Below are 25902 nucleotides of genomic sequence, written 5' to 3'. Positions count from 1 at the left end.
CATATCGCCCAGCCCTTATTTATACATCTAAAGTTAAAATCAGTTTTCAATTTGTACCGATTAATTTTTACACCCCTATATGTTGGTATTGTTGAAAAAGTTATTTATGAGGGAGTAAGTGGTTGGACTTCACTTACTTTTCCAACATTTTTCATTACACCGTTTTCATCTTTCCGTCTCAGCCACCTGGTCCATCGGCCATCACTTGGTGTGTTTTGGCTTAAAGTTCTGGTGTTGTGGCGTTTGTATTTGTTGTGACTTTTCTCAGCCACTGTAGCTGTTTCTCAAAATGATAGTACGGTAGCAGGTCAAACCACTGTTCATTTACCGTAATCTTAAAATTAGAGATGTCCGATAATGGCTTTTTTTTTTACCGATATTTGATATTTTGTCTAACTCTTAACTACCGATACCGGTATCAACCGATACTGATACATACGGTCGTGGAATTAACACATTATGCCCAATTTCTTTGTGATGCCCCGCTGGTTGCATTAAACCAGGGGTGCCCATTACGTCGATCGCGAGCTACCAGTCGACCGCGGGGGGTGTGTCAGTCGATCTCCAGCCAGGCTTTTAAGAAAAATAGACCTAAAAATGAGTGATCATCAATCTTCACCAAGACGTCACTTAAATGACATTCACGGTGCCGGAGGGTCTGGTGAGATGACGCTGGCTGCTGCAAGATCATTATTATGAAAATATGACCGAGAGGAAGGCGAGAAACACTTTTTATTTCAACAGACTCTCGCGCCGTACCTTCCGTCAAAACTCTAAAGGCCGACTGCACATTTCCTATCTTCACAATAAAAGCCCTGCTTCTTGCTGCCTGCGCTAACTAAATACAGAGTCTCGGAAAACTGGCGTGCACAAGCGATCCCTCAGAAAGCTGGCGTGCACATCACTTGTGCACGCCAGCTTTCCGAGACTCTTATTTTGTTAGCGCAGGCAGCATGAAGCAGGGCTTTTATTGTGAAGATAGGAAATGTGCAGTCGGCCTTTAGAGTTTTGACGGAAGGGACGGCGCGAAAGTCTGTTGAAATAAAAAGTGTTTTTCGCCTTCCTCTCTGTCATTTTTTCATAATAATGAACTGGCAGCAGCCAGCGTCATCTCACAAGACCCTCGGGTGCCGTGAATGTCAATCAAGCAAGCTACGGAATTTGCCGCCAATGTTTTTCTTGTAAAGTGTATGGAAGCTGGATGAATTAGATGCCAAAAACCAACCACTTTCATGTGGTATTGTACAGAAAGGACAACTTTTTTTCTCCTCCATTTGAAAATGTGGGCGTTATCATCATTACTGTCTGATTCCAATCAATGCAAGTCATCAGAATCAGGTAATACACCAACTTATATTCTTGTCTTCGTGAAAGAATGACATCTATATGTGTTACACATGCTTGTATTATCATTAAACACATTTAACTTGTTTACAAAAATGTCTCTTTCATAAATAAATAAATATAAATGATATATATAAATGAGGTAGATCCCCTCGAGTTGGTCAATTGAAAAGTAGCTCGCCTGCAGAAAAAGTGTGGGCAGCCCTGCATTAAACAATGTAACAAGATTTTCTAAAATATATCAACTCAAGTTATGGAAAAAAAAATGCCAACATGGCACTGCCATATTTATTATTGAAGTCACAAAGTGCATTCTTTTTTTGTAACATGCCTCAAAACAGCAGCTTGGAATTTGGGACATGCTCTCCCTGAGAAAGACTGAGGAGGTTGCGGTGGGCGGGGTTGGGGGTAGCTAGAGGGTGTATTTTGTAGCGTCCCGGAAGAGTTAGTGCTGCAAAGGTTTCTGGTTATTTGTTCTGTTTGTGTTACTGTGCGGATGTTCTGCCGAAATGTTTTTTGTCATTCTTGTTTGGTGTGGGTTCACAGTGTGACGCATATTTGTAACAGTGTTAGTTGTTTATACGTCCACCCTCAGTGTGACCTGTATGGCTTGCATTCACTTGTGTGTGTGAAACGCCGTAGATATCATGCGACTGGGTCGGCATGCAAAGCCAGTGCTCCTAAGGGTTATTGGCGCTCTGTACCTCTCCCCACGTCCGTGTACACATCGGCAGTTTAAAAAGTCATGAATTTTACTTTTTGAAACGGATACCGATAATTATGAAACAGATACCGATAATTTCCGATATTACATTTTAAAGCATTTATCGGCCGATAATATTGGCAGTCCGATATTATTGGACATCCCTGCTTAAAATATTTGGTTGCACAATATTTTTGATATTAGTATTGTGTTCTTTTTATGTTTGAAAACAAAAGCAAAAGTAGCAGGTAAATCTACCGTTAAAATGTTGGCGGCCGTACTTTAATTGAAAATGTCTTGAATGTTGAAAATGGGAGTAGAAAAGTTTTCCTCTTGTTATTTCAAGCTAAAGTGTCGGTTGAACTTTATTCAAATAAGATGTGTATGTACTGGCCATTAATTGTTGTTTACATTTTTTCCATCCATAATCCATTTGTATCTAATTACATTGCAAGAAATAACAGGAGTCAGGACTATAGGAAAATTCACCGTTAGTGTCCAGTATTCAGTATTTATTATTTTACAGCCACACTGGTTGAAATTTAAAGAAACTAACTAAAATGTTACTGAATCCACTTCAACTCACTGACCGATTTTGGTTTTTATTGTTCTGAATAAACTAATATTGTGCCTGAATTGTATCTGCAACTTCAAATTGTGACTGGAATTACTCCGGCTTCCTCCCACCTCCAAAGACATGCACCTGGGGATTGGCCCCTCCCACCTCCAAAGACATGCAACTGGGGATAGGCCCCTCCCACCTCCAAAGACATGCACCTGGGGATAGGCCCCTCCCACCTCCAAAGACATGCACCTGGGGATAGGCCCCTCCCACCTCCAAAGACATGCAACTGGGGATAGGCCCCTCCCACCTCCAAAAACATGCACCTGGGGATAGGTTGATTGGCAACACTAAATGGTCCCTAGTGTGTGAATGTTGTCTGTCTATCTGTGTTGGCCCTGTGATGAGGTGGTGACTTGTCCAGGGTGTACCCTGCCATTTGCCCATGTGCCGCTGGGATAGGCTTCAGCACCCCCGCGACTCCAAAAGGAACAAGCGGTAGAAATGGATGGATGGATGGATGGATGGAATTACAGATAGTCGACCATTAAAATAATCGTTGATTGCAGCCCTGATTTAGAGATAGAATCTGTATTTCTGTGTCTGCGGGAGTGCTCGTTATAGAAAGCCCCTTTGAGAACGATTCTGTCAGGCTTGTTTGATCTGATGTGTTTTTATTTTCATCACGTCGTGGTCTTGAGATAACATTCATATGTTGTTGCATTTTACACTTTCTGTGCTGTTTTTCCTGTTTCTTCAAGTGATGGAAAATAATAGACATGTTTTTAGTTCAATCAAGCAATCAATCAAAGTGTATTTACATAGTCCTTCATCACAAGGGTCTCAAAGGGCTGCACTAGCCACTACGACATATTTGGCTCAAGAAAAAACTCAGCCCGATGGGATACAATGAGAAACCTTGGAGGGGACCGCAGATGTATTGCTAGCAATAGTGATGTAACATTAAATGGTATAATGATAAACCGTGGCAAAACTCGGTTAGTAGTACAGTTTTGAACAATAGTTATGGTAAAACCGTAACTGATAACCAGACTTTAATAAACTCACGTACCGAGCACAGTGCTTTTAAACTGGAGAAGCAAGCTAGCGTCAGCTCGCTGGCGAGCTTAAATGCTAACATGAGTAGAAACTACTTTGAAGGTCTGTCTGACAAACCAAAACAAACAGAGCGTGCATTAACAGATCGATAAAAATCAGTGGCGAGTAGCGAGCTGAATGTAGATAAATGGAGCGGAGTAAAGGTAGCGTTTCTTCTCTATAAATATCCATCCATCCATCCATCCATCCATCCATCCATCATCTTCCGCTTATCCGAGGTCGGGTCGCGGGGGCAACAGCCTAAGCAGGGAAACCCAGACTTCCCTCTCCCCAGCCACTTCGTCTAGCTCTTCCCGGGGGATCCCGAGGCGTTCCCAGGCCAGCCGGGAGACATAGTCTTCCCAAAGTGTCCTGGGTCTTCCCCGTGGCCTCCTACCGGTTGGACGTGCCCTAAACACCTCCCTAGGGAGGCGTTCGGGTGGCATCCTGACCTGATGCCCGAACCACCTCATCTGGCTCCTCTCGATGTGAAGGAGCAGCGGCTTTACTTTGAGTTCCTCCCGGATGGCAGAGCTTCTCACCCAAACTCATTTCGGCCGCTTGTACCCGTGATCTTATCCTTTCGGTCATGACCCAAAGCTCATGACCATAGGTGAGGATGGGAACGTAGATCGACCGGTAAATTGAGAGCTTTGCCTTCCGGCTCAGCTCCTTCTTCACCACAACGGATCGGTAGAACGTCCGCATTACTGATAAATATCTATAAATATACTCAAGTAAAAGTATGTTGCATTAAAACTACTCTAAGAAGTACAATTTATCCCAAAAGTTCCTTAAGTATATGTAACTGAGTAAATGTAGCGCGACCCATCAGCGATCCTGTTCTGTAATACTGTTGTTTATTTGTCTAATCTTTAAAGGGTTTGTGCTGAAAATGAAATGTTGTACTTGTGTAATGACAATAAAACCCATCCATCCATCCATCCATTTTTTTAAACTTTTGTTTTTCTAACACCACAGCAAATGAATTTCAGCTTGTTGTTCTTTCTTCAGGCTCGTCGGCAGCTTTCTCACTGGAGGAGCGATCCAGCCACTTGTCCCTGGAGAAGACGTACGGACGCACTGTGAAGGATTCCCAGTGCCGTCACATGTTGAAGCACCTTCACAATGGCGCCCGCATCACCGTGCAGATGCCTCCAAACGTGGAGGGTCACTGGGTGTCCACCAGGTCTGCTGCCCTCCTCTGTCCAACCACGAGAATGTGAAGTGCACTGAAGGTTCTTTGTCCGTTCCAGTTGTGAGGTGAGACCCGGCCCAGAGTTCCTGACCCGCTCCTACCGCTTCTACAGCAACAACAGCTTCCAGGCGCACCAGTTCTACTACGAGGACAACCACTGTACCAAGCCCACCTACACGCTGCTCTTACGGGGTCGCCAGCGTCTGCGTCAGGCGTCCTGGATCATCCGGGGCGGCACAGAGGCAGAGTACCATCTCCACCGGGTCCAGATGGTGTGTCACACAGCCGACGTGGCCACGGAGCTGAGCCAGAGGCTAAACGGGAGCTGCCGGGGCGCCGCGAAGGGCCACTGGGTGCCCGGCGTCGCGTACGAGCTGTGCAGCGAGGACGGCGGCTACAACTTCTCCCGTGAGCTCAACTTTGCCATGCATGAACTGCAGCTGCTGCGGCTAGAGAGGCAGTACACGCACAACGCCGATCACCTGGTGGAGGAGCTCTTCCTCGGGGACGTCCACACTGACCCGGCCCAGAGGTTGTACTACAAGCCCTCCAGCTACCAGACGCCCCTGCAGAACGCAAAGGTCAGCTCCTCCTCCTCGTTGTTCTTCTAACAGTCTGCTTTTATGATCTAAAGTCGAGGAGCTCAAGTTTCCCAAGTGCCCACTGAGGAGCGCTAGTGCAGCCACAAAAACCTTCCCGGCCTCCAACTGTGCGCTCTGTGTTTGTTGGAGGACGGGCAGAGAAGTTTTGTTTTCTGTCCTGCACGCAGTCACTAGCGTCACAGTTACCGAGAAACACTTTCTTTAAAGTTTGAAGTTCATCTTGGAAAAATGTAAACGACTCTCAGCGAAATAGGTGAGGTTAGCGTCAACAAATTTTACAACTTATAGATGTAAAAACACACATTTCCGCAAAAAAGATAAAAGGATGTGAGGAAAAAGCCACTCCGAACATTCCAAAAGGGATGCCTTCAACATGGCCTTCCTCGGAGATGGTCTGACTAAATAAACATCCACGAGCACCAACATAAACATAAACAGCACAGCTGTGATTGGACAAACTCTTGCTGTCTGGACTTTCCTCTTTGGGGGCAAGTATATGTGTAGGTATGTATGTATGTATGTATGTATGTATGTATGTATGTATGTATGTATGTGTGTATGTATGTGTATATATATATGTATGTATGTATGTATACATGTGTGTGTATGTATGTATGTATGTATGTATACATATGTGTATGTATGTATATAGACGTGTATGTATGTATGTATGTATGTATGTATACATATGTGTATGTATGTATGTATGTATGTATACATATGTGTATATATGTATGTATGTATACATATGTGTATGTATGTATGTATACATATGTGTATGTATGTATATATACGTGTATATATGTAAGTATGTGTATATATACGTGTTTATTTTTATGTATGTATATATACGTGTATATATGTAAGTATGTGGATATATACATGTATATTTGTATGTATGTATGTATACGTGTATATATATATAAATAGATACTACTTTATTGTATGTGTATATATATGTATGTATGTGTATATATACGTATATATATGTAAGTATGTGTATATATACGTGTATATTTGTATGTATGTATATATATGCATATTTGTATGTATGTATATATACGTGTATTTTTGTATGTATGTATATATACCTGTATATATAGATAAATAGATAGTACTTTATTGTATGTGCATATATATGTATGTATGTGTATATATACGAGTATATATGTATGTATGTGTATATATTAGGAGTGGGCAAATTAATGCGTTAATTACGAGTCAACTCATCAATTTATTAACGCCGACAATTATTTTATCGCACATTTGCGTATGTTGTTTACATGCTTTTATTTTGTTAACGCTTTTTCTTAGCAAGATGGCGACGCCCGGACGGGCTTCGGCGTCCAGGGGCTCTTGGTAAAGATAGGAACATTTGGCAAAAATACCAGACAATTCTGCATATTTCATGGCTGGCTTACAGCGTGGTCACTCCGGGATCACTTACGACCGCCAGACAATTCTGGATGTGGATAGATCGGGCCGTTTTGGACTGAATGAGGCGTGCTTGCTAGACCGGCTAGCTAGCATGGGAATACTTTGCCGGCTACATCCAGCGGCCTGTGAAGCAGCGGAGTATATGTGTTGTCTGTCTATTTATGAATAATGCAGACCAGGAGTGTTGGCTGAGTTCTTAACGTTTGCTTTCAGAGCGTGCATATCACAACATACAAGATGCCATCATGGCGACACAACCTATACTGGGCTACCGCGCATGCTCGTCACTCCGGTTGCATGCTGGGTAGGGTAGTTATTTTTTTCCCTGGCACATAACATCACAATATAGTACCATGTATATGATGCCTTCAGTTTATCAAAGCACCAAGCAAACAATCGGAAAATTCCCATCATATCAATTCCTAGATATGGTCATAATTATTTTAAGTGCACTACGCAGAATAAACACAACATTATTAATATTGCTACTACGGATCATTTGATCCAAAATTCCGTAAAACAGCCCACTACCTATAATATAGGTTTTTCAAACAAATAAAAAAAATGTTTCTGCTGTTACCTCAGAAATTGCCTGTTCAGATATTATGATTGTGGCTCAGAGATTTGTATGTAGATTATATTTATTTTCCATAACAAACAGGATAACTTAAATACCCTGGCAGTGGCAATAAGCTTAAATGTTTGTATTTACATTTTTTTAGTTGATTTTCATCAAATATGCTATTTAACTGCTACTGTTTAACAAGGACTGATTTAAATTGTGTTTGCACAACAAATGTTTTGGCGCTTTTGTTCATGTGGGAGAATATTCCAATAAAGGTGCACTACACACTACTTTTGAATTCATTATTGGGCTTTGCGTATACAATGCAGTTAATCGCGATTAATCTGAGAAATAGTGTGATTAACTTCGATTAAAATGTTTAATCGTTGCCTAGCCCTAGTATATATACGTGTATATATGTATGTATGTGTATATATGCGTGTATATGTGTGTATATATGTATGTATGTGTATATATACGTGTATATATGTATGTATGTGTGTATATATACGTGTATATATGTATGTATGTGTATATATATGTGTATATATACATGTATGTGTATATATACGTGTATGTGTATATATATGTGTATATATACATGTATGTGTATATATACATGTATATATGTATGTATGTGTATATATACATACTGTGTGTGAATGGGTAAATGCGGAAGTAGTGTCAAAGCGCTTTGAGTACCGTGAAGGTAGAAAAGCGCTATACAAGTACAACCCATTTATCATTTATGTACGTGTATATATGTATGTATGTGTATATATACGTGTATATATGTATGTATGTGTATATATACGTGTATATATGTGTATATATACGTGTATATATATACGTGTATATATGTATATATATACGTGTATATATGTATGTATGTGTATATATACGTGTATATATGTATGTATGTGTATGTATACGTGTATGTGTATGTATGTGTATATATACATGTATGTGTATACATACGTGTATATGTATGTATGTGTATATATACGTGTATATGTATGTATGTGTATATATACGTGTATATATACATGTATGTGTATATATGTATGTATGTGTATATATACGTGTATATATGTATGTATGTATGTGTTTATATATGTGTATATATGTATGTATGTGTATATATATGTGTATGTATATATGTATGTATGTGTATATATACGTGTATGTATGTATGTATGTGTATATATACGCGTATATATGTATGTATGTGTATATACACGTGTATGTATGTATGTGTATATATACGTGTATGTATGTATGTGTATATATACGTGTATACATGTATGTGTATATATACGTGTATATATGTATATACATGTATATATGTATGTATGTTTGTATATAAGTGTATATATGTATGTATGTATGTATATATACGTGTATATATATATGTGTGTATATATGTATGTATGTGGTCCCGAGTGTGTGAATGTGAGTGTGAATGTTGTCCGTCTATCTGTGTTGGCCCTGTGATGAGGTGGCGACTTGTCCAGGGTGCACCCCGCCTTCCGCCCGATTGTAGCTGAGATAGGCTCCAGCGCACCCCGCAACCCTGAAGGGAATAAGTGGTAAAAAATGGATGGATATCGGTGCTGTGGTGCCTATGTATATGTACGAGTATATAAGTATGTATGTATGCATATACACCTATGTTTGTATGTATGTATGTATGTATGTATGTATGTATACATACATGTATATATGTGTGTGTATATATACGTGTAAGTATGTATATATATGTGTATGTATGCATATACACCTATATGTTTGTATGTATGTATGTATACATACATGTATATATGTGTGTGTATATATACGTGTAAGTATGTATATATACGTGTATGAATGTATGTATATATATACGTGTATGTATGTATAAGTGTATATATGAATGTATATATACGTCTATGTATGTATATATACGTGTATAAATGTATGTATATATTTGTGTATGTATGTATGTATAGATAAGTGTATATATGAATGTATATATACATGTGTATATATACATATGTATGTATATATATGTGTGTATATTGATTGATTGATAGACACTTTTATTAGTAGATTGCACAGTACAGTACATATTCCGTACAATTGACCACTAAATGGTAACACCCCAATAAGTTTTTCAACTTGTTTAAGTTGGGGTCCACGTTAATCAATTCATGTTTTTTTTAATCTTCATGTAAAGTTGATTTCATGTCACACACAAGCGTAATAAGAAGTTAGCCACTTACAAGCTTAACGCTGCTTGAAATTAGGACTTCCCTAAAATACATTGATATCGTAGTGTTTAACTTTAGAAATTCCACTGTGGTTCTTGAGGTTGAGTTTGTTGCCATGGTGACACACAGTAACTTAATGTGAGCAGTTGATCCTCGGGATAAAAAAGTGCCAGACTTCATCTCTGATGCTGGGGTTTTTCCTTTATTTTTCTGTAGATTTGATTTGGTTTAAACAAAGTTGTACTTTTGTTGTTTGTTGTTGCTTGAAACTGCTCTCAAATGAAGGCCTTCACATGTGTTGGAGAGAAGACTTTCAAGCCACTTCATACAAGATTGAGGGTTATCATTTAGTGCATGTAAAGGTGCTGACTGAGTTCACCACACACAACATGGTCTCCCCCTCAATTGTGGCAGGAATCCCTCAAAAGGAAGGCCTGCCAACATGCTTTCTGTGATCCCTTGTGGCCCCGACCACTTTGGACTATTTGGATAAGTCGACTAGTCAGAGATTATCAACGATTTTTTCAACAAATCTGATTTTGAAGCACATTCAGTGGCTTAATTTAGCCATCTGCTTTTAAATCAATCTTAAAATATGTTTGACATGTTTTAAGTAACAGAGATGAATAATTCATTCATAAAAATGCATACTCTAACTAGGCTGCTCATGTACATATATACAAATATAAATGTGTATATACATATAAATACGTGTATATGTATATATATACATACATACATATATACACATATATATACACACATACAAATATGTGTGTGTATATATGTATGTATATATATGTGTATGTATTTCTATATATACATATATATGTATATATACACATGTATATATATATTTATATATATATCTCTCTCTCTATATATATATATATGGATATGTATATATATATATATATATATATATATATATATATATATGGATATGTATATGTATGTATATATATGGATATGTATATGTATGTATATATATGGATATGTATATGTATGTATATATATGGATATGTATATGTATGTATATATATGGATATGTATATGTATGTATATATATGGATATGTATATGTATGTATATATATGGATATGTATATGTATGTATATATATGGATATGTATATGTATGTATATATATGGATATATATATGTATGTATATATATGGATATATGTATGTATATATATGGATATATGTATGTATATATATGGATATATGTATGTATATATGGATATATGTATGTATATGTATGGATATATGTATGTATATATATGGATATATATATGTATATATATGTGGATATATATATGTATGTATATATATGGATATATATATGTATGTATATATATGGATATATATATGTATGTATATATATATGGATATATATATGTATGTATCTATATGGATATATATATGTATGTATATATGGATATATATATGTATGTATATATGGATATATATATGTATGTATATATATGGATATATATATGTATGCATGTATATATATGTATGTATATATGGATATATATGTATGTATATATGGATATATATGTATGTATATATGGATATATATGTATGTATATATGGATATATATATATGTATGTGTATATATGGATATATATATGTATGTGTATATATGGATATATGGATATATATGTATGTATATATATGGATATATATATGTATGTATATATATGGATATATATATGTATGTATATATATGTGTATGTATATATATGGATATATATATGTATGTATATATATGTGTATGTATATGTATGTATATATATGGATATATATATGTATGTATATATATGGATGTATATATGTATGTATATATATGGATATATATATGGATATATATATATATATGTATGTATATATGGATATATGTATGTATATATATATATATGTATGTAGATATGGATATATATATATGTATGTATGTATGGATATATATGTATATATATATGTGTGTATATGTATATATATGTGTGTGTATATATGTGTATATGTATATATATATATGTTTGTGTATATATATATGTATATGTACATATATGTGTATATATATGTATATATATGTGTATATGTGTGTATGCATGTATGTATACATGTATGTATGTGTATACATGTATGTATGTATGTATATATATGCATGCATATATGTATGTGAATATATGTATGCATATATGTATGTAAATATATATATGCATATATGTATGTATATATATACGTTTATATTTGTATGTATATATATGTATGTGTATATATATATATGTGTGTATGTATGTATGTATATATGTATGTGTATATATATATATATATATGTATATATATATATATGTATATATATATATATATGTATATATATATATGTATATATATGTATATATATATATATATATGTATATATATATATATGTATATATATATATGTGTGTATATATGTATATGTATGTATATATATGTATGTATATATTTATGTATGTATGTATATATGTATGTATGTATATATGTATATATGTATGTATGTATATACATAGGTATGTACGTATGTATATGTATGTATGTATGTACATACATAGGTATGTATGTATTTATGTATGTATATACATAGGTATGTATGTATATACATATGTATGTATGTATGTACATATGTATGTATGTATGTACATACATGTGTATGTATGTATGTATGTATATACACATGTGTGTATGTGTGTATGTATGTATATACATGTGTGTATGTATGTATATACATATGTATGTATGTGTGTATGTATATACATATGTATGTATGTGTGTATGTATGTATATACATATCTATGTGTGTATGTATGTGTGTATATACATATGTATGTATGTATGTGTGTATATACATATGTATGTATGTATGTGTGTATATACATATGTATGTATGTATATATGTGTGTATATACATATGTATGTATGTATGTATATACATATGTATGTATGTATGTATGTATATACATATGTATGTATGTATGTATGTATATACATATGTATGTATGTATGTATGTATATACATATGTATGTATGTATGTATGTATATACATATGTATGTATGTATATACATATGTATGTATGTATGTATATACATATGTATGTATGTATGTATATACATATGTATGTATATACATATGTATGTATGTATGTATATACATATGTATGTATATACATATGTATGTATGTATGTATATACATATGTATGTATGTATGTATGTATATACATATGTATGTATGTATGCATGTATGTATATACATATGTATGTATATACATATGTATGTATATACGTATGTATGTATGTATATACATATGTATGTATGCATGTACATATGTATGTATGTATGTATATACATATGTATGTATGTGTGTATGTATATACGTATGTATGTGTGTATGTATATACATATGTATGTATGTATGTATATACATATGTATGTATGTATGTATATACATATGTATGTATGTATGTATATACATATGTATGTATGTATGTATGTATATACATATGTATGTATGTATGTATATACATATGTATGTATGTATGTATGTATATACATATGTATGTATGTATATACATATGTATGTATGTATATACATATGTATGTATGTATATACGTATGTATGTATGTATATACGTATGTATGTATGTATATACGTATGTATGTATGTATGTATATACGTATGTATGTATGTATGTATATACGTATGTATGTATGTATATACATATGTATGTATGTATATACGTATGTATGTATATACATACGTATGTATGTATATACATACGTATGTATGTATATACGTATGTATGTATATACATACGTATGTATGTATATACGTATGTATGTATATACGTATGTATGTATATACATACGTATGTATGTATATACATACGTATGTATGTATATACATACGTATGTATGTATGTATATACATACGTGTGTATATGCGTATGTATGCATATGCGTATGTATGCATATGCGTATGTATGCATATGCATATGTATGCATATGCATATGTATGTGTGTATATACATATGTATGTGTGTAAATATGTACGTATGTATGTATGTACATATGTATGTATGTATATACATATGTATGTATGTAAATATGTACGTATGTATGTACATACATATGTACGTATGTATGTATGTACATACATATGTACGTATGTATGTATGTACATACATATGTATGTACATACATATGTATGTACGCTTTCCCTCCACTAATTCAAACTGATCCAGCAGCGATATTGAAGATTATTTTATTTACAATAATCAAGGAACAGAATACTCGGGAAACAAAATAAATGGTAGCTTTATAAAGCCGAGGTCTACAGACAGATGAAGTCTACAGACAGGTGAGGTCTACAGACAGGTGAGGTCAAAGACGGTATGCTGGTGCCCGACTGCCAATTGCGCCCAGCACGCTCCTGCCCCTTATAGGCCTGCGTGGGAACTTTTCACCACCTGCAAAGGGTGCACACTGACATACACGCATGAATCACTCAAAAAATATAAAATAAACATACATTCAAGTATGGCCCTCTTTTGGCTCCTACAGTATGTATGTGTGTATCCATATATATATATATATATATATGTGTGTATATATATATATATATATATATATGTATATATGTGTGTATATATATATATATATGTGTATGTATATATATGTATATATGTGTGTATATATATATATATATGTGTATGTATATATATATATATGTACGTATGTATATATGTATATATATGTAAGTATATGTATGGATATATATATGTATGTATGTGTATATTTGTATGTGTATATATGTATGTATATACAGTATTTATGTATATATATACAGTATGTATGTATATATACGTATGTATATATACATATGTTTGTATATACATATGTATGTATGTACGTATGTATGCATTTATATACATTATGTATGTATGTACATATATATGTGTGTATATACGTATGTATGTATATAAGTATGTATGTATGTATTTACATATTTATGTATATACATATGTATAAATTTATGTATATACATATGTATGTATTTATGTATATACTTATGTATGTATGTACGTATGAACATTGGTGTGTATGTATGTATATACATGTGTGTATGTATATACATGTGTGTATGTATATACATATGTATGTATGCATGTATATACATATGTATGTATATACGTATGTATATACATATGTATGTATATACATATGTATGTATGTATATACATATGTATGTATATACATGTATTTATGAATGTATGTATATATATATGTATGCATGTATATACATATGTATGTATGCATATACATATGTATGTATACATATGCATGTGTGTATATACATACGCATGTGTGTGTATACATACGCATGTGTGTGTATACATACGCATGTGTGTGTATACATACGCATGTGTGTGTATACATACGCATGTGTGTGTATACATACGCATGTGTGTGTATACATACGCATGTGTGTGTATACATACGCATGTGTGTGTATACATACGCATGTGTGTGTATACATACGCATGTGTGTGTATACATACGCATGTGTGTGTATACATATGTATGTGTGTATATACATACATATGTATGTATATATGTATATACATATGTATGTATGTGTATACATATGTATGTATGTACGCATGTATGCATTTATATACATTATGTATGTATGTACATATATATGTGTGTATATACGTATGTACGTATGTATGCATTCATATACATATGTATGTATGTATGTATATATGTATGTATATACGTATGTATGTATGTACGTATGAACATTGGTGTGTATGTATATACATATGTATGTATATACATATGTATGTATGTGTATACATATGCATGTATGTTTATACATATGCATGTATGTATATACATACGTATATACATATGTATGCATGTATGTATATACAGATGTATGCATGTTTATACAGATGTATGCATGTATATACATATGTATGTATATATGTATGTATATACATATGTATGTATGAATATACGTATGTATGTATGTATATACATATGTATGTATGCATATACATATGTATGTATGTATGTATATACATATGTATGTATATACATATGTATGTATGTATATAGATATATATGCATGTATATACACATATGTACAGTATATATGTATGTATATACATATGTATGTATGTATATATGTATGTATGCATATACACGTGTGTATGTATATACACATGTATGTATGTATATGCATATACATATGCATGTATGTATATACAGGTGTATGCATGGTTATACATATGTATGTATGTGTTGTATATGTATGTATATACATGCATATATACATACATACATATGTATATACATGCATATACATGCATATATACACACGTACGTACGTACATACGTACGTACATACATACGTACGTACATACATATGTATATACATACATACATATGTATATACATACATACATATGTATATACATACATACATATGTATATACATACATACATATGTATATACATACATACATATGTATATACATACATACATATGTATATACATACATACATATGTATATACATACATACATATGTATATACATACATACATATGTATATACATACATACATATGTATACACACATACATACATATGTATATACATACATACATATGTATATACATACATATGTATATGTATACACACATACATATGTATACACACATACATATGTATACACACATACATATGTATACACATACATACATATGTATACACATACATACATAATGTATACACATACATACATATGTATATACAGACATACATACATACATACACACGTACGTACGTACGTACATACATACGTACATACATACATATGTATATACATACATACATACATACATATGTATATACATACATACATACATATGTATATACATACATACATACATATGTATATACATACATACATACATATGTATATACATACATACATACATATGTATATACATACATACATACATATGTATATACATACATACATACATATGTATATACATACATACATATGTATATACATACATACATATGTATATACATACATACATATGTATATACATACATACATATGTATATACATACATACATATGTATATACATACATACATATGTATATACATACATACATATGTATATACATACATACATATGTATATACATACATACATATGTATATACATACATACATATGTATATACATACATACATATGTATATACATACATACATACGTATATACATACATACATACGTATATACATACATACATACGTATATACATACATACATACGTATATACATACATACATACGTATATACATACATACATACGTATATACATACATACATACGTATATACATACATATGTATATGTATACACACATACATATGTATACACACATACATATGTATACACATACATACATACATACATATATACATATGTATATACATACATACATATATACATATGTATATACATACATACATATATACATATGTATATACATACATACATATATACATATGTATATACATACATACATATATACATATGTATATACATAATACATATATACATATGTATATACATACATACATATATACTTATGTATATACATATATACATATGTATATGCATACATACATATATACATATGTATATGCATACATACATATATACATATGTATATGCATACATACATATATACATATGTATATGCATACATATGTATATACATACATACGTATATGCATATATATATATACATACATACATATATGCATATATATATACATACATACATATATACATACATACATACATTATGTATATACATACATACATATGTATATACATACATACATATGTATATACATACATACATATGTATATACATACATACATATGTATATACATACATACATATGTATATACATACATACATATGTATATACATACATGTCTATATACATACATATGTACATACATATGTATATACGTACATGCATACATATGTATGTACATACATACATATGTATATACATGCATATATACATACATATGTATCTCCATGCATATATACATACATATGTATCTCCATGCATATATACATACATATGTATCTCCATGCATATATACATATGTATCTCCATGCATATATACATACATACATACATATGTATATACATGCATATATACATACATATGTATATACATACATATGTATATACATACATATGTATATACATGCATATGTATATACATGCATATATACATACATATGTATATACATGCATATATACATACATATGTATATACATGCATATATACATACATATGTATATACATACATACATATATACATGCATACGTATATACATACATATATACATGCATATGTATATACATACATACATATGTGCATACATATGTATATACATACATACATATGTGCATACATATGTATATACATACATATATGTATGTATATACATACATGTATGTATATACATATGTATATACATACATATATGTATGTATATATATACATACATATATGTATGTATATATATACATACATATATGTATGTATATATATACATACATATATGTATATATATACATACATATATGTATATATATATATATATACATATATGTATGTATATATATACATACATATATGTATGTATATATATACATACATATATGTACATACATACATATGTACATATATGTATTTCCCGCATCTACTTTGTTTTAGCAATCAAGAATATTTCAGTTGGTTTTATCCTTCTCTGTGGTGACATTGTTGATTGTCATGTCATGTCTCGGATGTACCTTGATGACGCCGTCTTTGCTCCACAGTAAGTCTTTGCTGTCGTCCAGCATTAAGTTTTTGTTTACTTTGTAGCTTCAATGTTTTCTTTGAAGGATTCACCTTTTTGTTTATTTTTGTTTTAAGCATTAGTTACCGTTTTACCTGCACACTGCCTCCCTCTGTTCCCGACATCTACAAAGCAATTAGCTACCGGCTGCTGCCACCTACTGATATGAAAGAGTATTACGCGCTCTCGACAGCACTGACACTCAACAACACATGTATTCTCTGCATTTGACCCATCACCCTTCATCACCCCCTGGGAGGTGAGGGGAGCAGTGAGCAGCAGAACAGATCCTAAGTACACACCAGCAGGTACCAGAAAAGCTGGGTTTTGCATAAAATGTCTACTATAAACCTGTCGTGATTGAAGTCTTACTCATGTCCTGGTTTCTGCTCCATCTCCTCCTCCCAGAACCACTTCCACGGCTGCATCGCCTGCCGCATCATCTCCCGCTCCGACGAGCTGCACCCGCCCATCCTCCCGCCGCGGGCCGACCCGGCCGTGGGTCTGTACGGCCAGTGGGTCAGCCAGCGCTGCGAGGTGCGCCCGGAAGTCCTGTTCCTCACGCGCCACTTTGTGTTCCACGACAACAACCACACCTGGGAGGGCCACTACTACCACTTCTCCGACCCGGTGTGCAAGCACCCCACCTTCACCATCTACGCCCGCGGACGCTACAGCAGGGGGCTCCACTCCACCCGCGTCATGGGAGGCACAGACTTCGTCTTTAAAGGTCAGTACAGAAAAAATTACGTCATTGTGCAGGCAGCGTTTTGTCACAAGATCTAGCCCGGGAACTGGTTTTGTCCGGCCCACGTGAGGAGTTAGCAGGGTATTAAAATTAGCTGCTTTTTTTTTTTTTTTTTTTGTAAAAAAACTGCTGTTCTGTGTCCACCGGATGTCACAATAGCAATTCTGTGAGGCAAGCAAACGGTTTATAAACTGTAAAGCAGGGGGCACCAAGTCGCCCGTAAGGACCAGATGAGTCGCCCGCTGGCCTGTTCTAAAAATAGCTCAAATAGCAGCACTTACCAGTGAGCTGCCTCTATTTTTCAAATTGTATTTATTTACTAGCAAGCTGGTCTCGCTTTGCTCGACATTTTTAATTCTAAGAGAGACAAAACTCAAATAGAATTTGAAAATCCAAGAAAATATTTTAAAGACTTGGTCTTCACTTGTTTAAATAAATTAATTTATTTTTTTTACTTTGCTTCTTATAACTTTCAGAAAGACAATTTTTGAGGAAAAATACAACCTTAAAAATGATTTTAGGATTTTTAAACATACATTTTTACCTATTAAATTCCTTCCTCTTCTTTCCTGACAATTTAAATCAATGTTCAAGTATTTTTTTCTTTTATTGTAAAAAAATAATACATTTGAATTTAATTCTTCATTTTAGCTTCTGTTTTTTTTTTTTAAACAGATACCGATAACTTCCGATATTCCATTTTAAAGCATTTATCGTCCGATAACATCGTACATGTCTAGTAGCAGCAATGAAGTCAAATACTTGCTTGTGTCTCGCAGTCAACCACATGCGGGTCACGCCCATGGACTCGGCGACCACCTCGCTCCTCAACGTGTTCAACGGCAACGAGTGCGGCGTGGAGCGCTCCTGGCAGGTGGGCGTGGAGCAGGACGTGACGGTGACCAACGGCTGCGTGGCGCTGGGCATCCGCCTGCCTCACACCGAGTACGAGCTCTTCCGCATGGAACAGGACGCCCACGGACGCTACCTGCTCTTCAACGGCCAGCGGCCCAGCGACGGCTCCAGCCCGGACCGCCCGGAGAAGCGGGCCACGTCCTACCAGCTGCCGCTGGTGCGGTGCTCCGCCAGCAGTCAGTCGCCGGGACGCGCCGACGACGGAGACACGTCTCTGCGTCTCGGTAACGGCGGTGACGGACGTCACGGAGGAGGCGGGGCCTGCGTCATGGCCGCTCTTCTTGCTTTAAGCTGGAACTGGCAGAACTAAAAGTTGAATAAAAGTCCTGACACTGATGTGCTACCTGCACTGGTTCTACTTGGGAACACACCAGAACCTTTGGAGTGGAGAACATGATGCAGAAATCTACTCTTTTCTTAAGAGGAGGATTTTTCAACTCCAAACTCCAGGAGCCAAAGACTTCTTGGGGGGAAAAAACTGCACTTTAGAGTGAACAAAGAAGCTCAACTCTGAAAAAAAAAACTGTTATGGAAATTGAAGTATTAAATGGGATTTATATTCAGGCACCAACATAACCTGTCAGTTATTCAGATAAATAAATTGGTGAATAGACAAAGTAAAATAGGCTTAAAAATATTCATGTAAATTAATCATTTAATTTAGTTTGGCATCCCATAAAGTAATTTTCACTTTCATCAACATTAGCAATTTTTAGAACTGCGGGTGAATTAGATTTAAAAGAAAGTTGCTCTTTCATGAACGATGCAGGGTCAAGTGTCAATGAATGTTGTTCATTCATCACAACTGCACTCTTTGCTTTGTCCTACAAGTCCTAAGAAACTTCAACAGTTCTCGCTCATAGACTTACTTACAGTGGGGCAAACAAGTATTTAGTCAGCCAGCGATTGTGCAAGTTCTCCCACTTCAAAGGATGACTGAGGTCTGTCATTTTCATCATAGGTACACTTCAACTGTGAGAGACAGAATGCGACAAAAAAATCCAGGAATTTATTTGTAAATTACGGTGGAAAATAAGTATTTGGTCAACCATTCAAAGCTCTCACTTTGGCTCCAAATCTCACGATACATGGCCCCATTCATTCTTTCCTTAACACGGATCAATGGTCCTGTCCCCTTAGCAGAAAAACAGCCCCAAAGCATGATGTTTCCTACCCCATGCTTCACAGTAGGTATGGTGTTCTTGGGATGCAACTCAGTATTCTTCTTCCTCCAAACACGACCAGTTGAGTTTACACCAAAATGGATACATGGATGATACAGCAGAGGATTGGGAGAATGTCATGTGGTCAGATGAAACCAAAATAGAACTTTTTGGTATAAACTCAACTGGTGGTGTTTGGAGGAAGAAGAATACTGAGTTGCATCCCAAGAACACCACACCTACTGTGAAGCATGGGGGTGGAAACATCATGCTTCGGGGCTGTTTTTCTGCTAAGGGGACAGGACGATTGATCCGTGTTAAGGAAAGAATGAATGGGGCCATGTATCGTGAGATTTTGAGCCAAAGTGAGAGCTTTGAATGGTTGACCAAATACTTGTTTTCCACCATTATTTACAAATAAATTCTTTAAAATTCCTACAATGTGAATTCCTGGATTTTTTTCCACATTCTGTCTCTCACAGTTGAAGTGTACCTATGATGAAAATTACAGACCTCTGTCATCATTTTAAGTGGGAGAACTTGCACAATCGCTGGCTGACTGTAGATCCTAGCCTAAGCGAGCTAAATAGAATTGTCACCAGCCACTACACCAGGTGTCAGGAACCTTTTTGGCTGAGAGAGCCACGAAATCTAAATATTTTAAAATGTATTTCCGTGAGAGTCATATATTTTTTAACACTGAATACAAATAAATGCATGCATTTTTTAAGTTAAGACCAACATTTTTAGAGTATAATAAGTCTAATTCTTTTTAATAACTAATCCTTGAACGGGTGCGGTAGAAAAGGATGGATGGATTAAAATGCATGAGAATGTTTTATATTTTGAACGTTATTTTTAACACTGATTACCAGCAGAGTTATTCATTACTTAAGTCAGCTAACATTTATCCGAGAGCCAGATGCAGTCATCAAAAGAGCCACATCTGGCTCTAGAACCATAGGTTCCCTACCCCTGTGTTAGACTGATCTGACCAATCAAAGTCTATGAGCATGAACCGTCTTGTAAATGGGTTGTACTTGTATAGCACTTTTCTGCCTTTTTAAAAAGGACCCAAAGCGCTTTGGCACTATTTCCACATTCACACACTGATGGCGGGAGCTACCATGCAAGGCGCTAACCAGGACCCATCAGGAGCAAGGGCACAACAGACGTGACTAGGATGGTAGAATGTTGGGATTGAACCAGGAACCCTCAGGTTGCTTTGTAAGACAAACCAGTCTAGTTGTGATGAATTGAACGCCCCATACTTGCCAACCTTGAGACCTCCAATTTTGGGAGTACAGTAGATGGCAGTATTGTCCTGTTTATAAGAGTGTCACAACATTGCTGTTTACGGTAGACGAAAACGTGACTGCTGTTGTTGTGTGTTGTTACCTCGCTGGGAGGACGTTCCCTCAATCATTCTACAGTTATAACGTCATTTGGCAGGCATTCTGTTTATATTGTGGAAAAGCAGACGTGAAAACAGGCTATCGACACGTCACTCAGTTCCGCATGGAGCTGGAGAGGCCGTGGCCTCCAGCTCCCCCTGAATTTCAGGAGATTTTTGGGAGAAAATTTGTCCCGGGAGGTTTTTGGGAGAGGCGCTGAATTTTGGGAGTCTCCCAGGAAATCCGGGAGGGTTGGCAAGTATGGAACGCCCTGAGATTAGTGATTTTTCACATTTCAAATACCGTATTTCCTTGAATTGCCGCCAGGAATATAGTATGCGCCTGTTTTGAATTACTGCCGGGTCAAACTCGCTTTGCAAAATAATTAGCGCATGCTTAGTATTACCGCCTGGTCAAACTTGTGACGTCACGACTGACACTTCACCTGTCATCATTTTCAGAATGGAGGAGGCTGATTTCAATACCGGTAATTTGAAATCGCATAAAGGGAAGAAGATTAAGAGCTATTCAGTAGGATTTAAGGTCCAAGCTTACATCACACTCACATTTTTACCGCATGCCTTTGGTAAGCGCAGGAGTGAGAAGAGGTTTTAAATTAATTAGCGCATGATTACTTTTACTGCACTCTTTGATAAGCGCCGGAGTGAGAAGAGGTTTTAAATTAATTAGCGCATGCTTACTTTTACCGCATTCTTTGGTAAGCACAGGAGTAAAATGAGGTTTTAAATTAGCGCATGCTTACTTTTACCGCATTCTTTTGTAAGCGCCGGAGTGAGAAGAGGTTTTAAATTAGCACATGCTTACTTTTACCGCATTCTTTGGTAAGCGCTGGAGTGAGAAGAGGTTTTAAATTAATTAGCGCATGCTTACTTTTACCGCATTCTTTGGTAAGCGCAGGAGTTACAAGAGGTTTTAAATTAATTAGCGCATGCTTACTTTTACCGCATTCTTTGGTAAGCGCAGGAGTGAGAAGAGGTTTTAAATTAATTTGCGCATGCTTACTTTTACTGCATTCTTTGTTAAGCGCAGGAGTGAGAAGAGGTTTTAAATTAATTAGCGCATGCTTACTTTTACTGCATTCTTTGTTAAGCGCAGGAGTGAGAAGAGGTTTTAATTAGCGCATGCTTACTTTTACCGCATTCTTTGGTAAGCGCCGGAGTGAGATGAGGTTTTAAATTAATTAGCGCATGCTTACTTTTACCGCATTCTTTGGCAAGCGCAGGAGTGAGAAGAGGTTTTAAATTAATTAGCGCATGCTTACTTTTACCGCATTCTTTGGCAAGCGCAGGAGTGAGAAGAGGTTTTAAATTAATTAGGGCATGCTTACTTTTACCGCATTCTTTGGTAAGCGCAGGAGTGAGAAGAGGTTTTAAATTAATTAGCGCATGCTTACTTTTACAGCATTCTTTGGTAAGCGCAGGAGTGAGAAGAGGTTTTAAATTAATTAGCACATGCTTACTTTTACCGCATTCTTTGGTAAGTGCAGGAGTGAGAAGAGGTTTTAAATTAATTAGCGCATGCTTACTTTTACCGCATTCTTATGTAAGCGCAGGAGTGAGAAGAGGTTTTAAATTAATTAGCGCATGCTTACTTTTACTGCATTCTTTGGTAAGCGCAGGAGTGAGAAGAGGTTTTAAATTAATTAGCACATGCTTACTTTTACCGCATTCTTTGGTAAGCGCAGGAGTGCGATGAGGTTTTAAATTAATTAGCGCATGCTTACTTTTACCGCATTCTTTGGTAAGCGCCGGAGTTAGAAGAGGTTTTAAATTAATTAGCGCATGCTTACTTTTACCGCATTCTTTGGTAAGCGCAGGAGTGCGATGAGGTTTTAAATTAGCGCATGCTTACTTTTACCGCATTCTTTGGTAAGCGCCGGAGTTAGAAGAGGTTTTAAATTAATTTACGCTCCGCCGAGAATTCAAGGAAATACGGTAAATCCATTTTTAACGAAGCATCGTGATATTTTGTGTTGCTGAGCTACAAAAAAATCAATTATCCTTTAAAATGGATTTTTAGATTTCACATTCCTTTTGAGCTGAAATTGAAGCAAAAGAAATGGGAACTGTTATGGAACAAACTTGTTTTTCATTTTTATTTTTTCATCGCTTAATATCACGGGGACAGGATTTGTTTTAAGAATGGTGACCCATTTCAGTCAGTACTTGCCTCAGAAGGGAATAAAGATTTGTATATAATATAAAGTCTGCATTGGTGGGTAAAGTGGAGACAAATGTACAAGAAGGAGGAGGAGGCACCGTTATTTCCCCGACTGGACGTGAACATTCCGAGAGAAGTAGAAAGGACAAAAGGGGAGCCGAGTGATCCGCTGAAGATGGAAGTTGTGGTTTTGTTTAAAAGCTTTAAAACAACAATTTACGTGACTGTTTTAACATTCCAAATAAAACACGAGAGTATCAATCAATGCTTGTGGTTATTTTTTTCACTTCCATGACCGTTTACAACTTTGATGTCCTGTCACATGACCTGCACAACCCAGCTGTCAAAAACAAAAAAATAAAAAAAAGTCGCTTTTTTGTCGCCTTCCTTCCTTGTGCGCTAACCGTGTGAGATAAAGGGCGGCGCCTTGCGATGATGCAATACACGTGTGCTCACTGTCGCCACCTAGCAGTGATATGGCAAACGTCAACGCAAAGACTTCTCGCTGTTTTTTCTTTTTTTCCAGGCTTATCTTGAGGGCAGCGGCGGCCGCCGGGCTACAAGATGAACTTCCCTAGGAAGAATCCCATGAAGATGGCGGCTATGACCACCAGGAGGGAGGGCAGGGAGGCGGAGCCGGCCTCTCTGCCCAGGAGGCCGGTGGAGTTGGAGGTGGCGTGGTCCGAGCGCGCCATCTTCCTCATCCGGGTGCCGTCCTCCTGCGGGGGGACAAGCAGAG

The 25902-nt window shown here is 35.3% G+C and overlaps 2 protein-coding genes across 2 annotated transcripts in view; one reads left to right on the top strand and one right to left on the bottom strand.

Moving 5' to 3' along the window:
- LOC133568012 (protein APCDD1-like) overlaps window positions 1-20993 on the top strand; it is a 37008-nt gene extending 16015 nt beyond the window's left edge. The window contains exons 2-5 of the mRNA XM_061919688.1: window positions 4722-4896; window positions 4964-5486; window positions 19171-19492; window positions 20290-20993. Coding sequence (XP_061775672.1) covers window positions 4722-4896; window positions 4964-5486; window positions 19171-19492; window positions 20290-20735 — 1466 coding nt within the window. The 3' untranslated portion in view covers window positions 20736-20993. The remainder of the gene's footprint in view (window positions 1-4721; window positions 4897-4963; window positions 5487-19170; window positions 19493-20289) is intronic.
- Window positions 20994-25071: 4078 nt separating this feature from the next.
- The window catches only part of vapal (VAMP (vesicle-associated membrane protein)-associated protein A, like), a 49407-nt gene continuing 48576 nt past the window's right edge, over window positions 25072-25902 (bottom strand). Inside the window, exon 6 of the mRNA XM_061919689.1 lies at window positions 25072-25882. Within this exon, the coding sequence (XP_061775673.1) occupies window positions 25721-25882 (162 nt within the window). The 3' untranslated portion in view covers window positions 25072-25720. The remainder of the gene's footprint in view (window positions 25883-25902) is intronic.

The sequence above is a fragment of the Nerophis ophidion genome, linkage group LG14, assembly GCF_033978795.1.
Source record: "Nerophis ophidion isolate RoL-2023_Sa linkage group LG14, RoL_Noph_v1.0, whole genome shotgun sequence".
NCBI lineage: Eukaryota > Metazoa > Chordata > Actinopteri > Syngnathiformes > Syngnathidae > Nerophis > Nerophis ophidion.
This window is presented reverse-complemented; position numbering and strand designations above follow the sequence as displayed.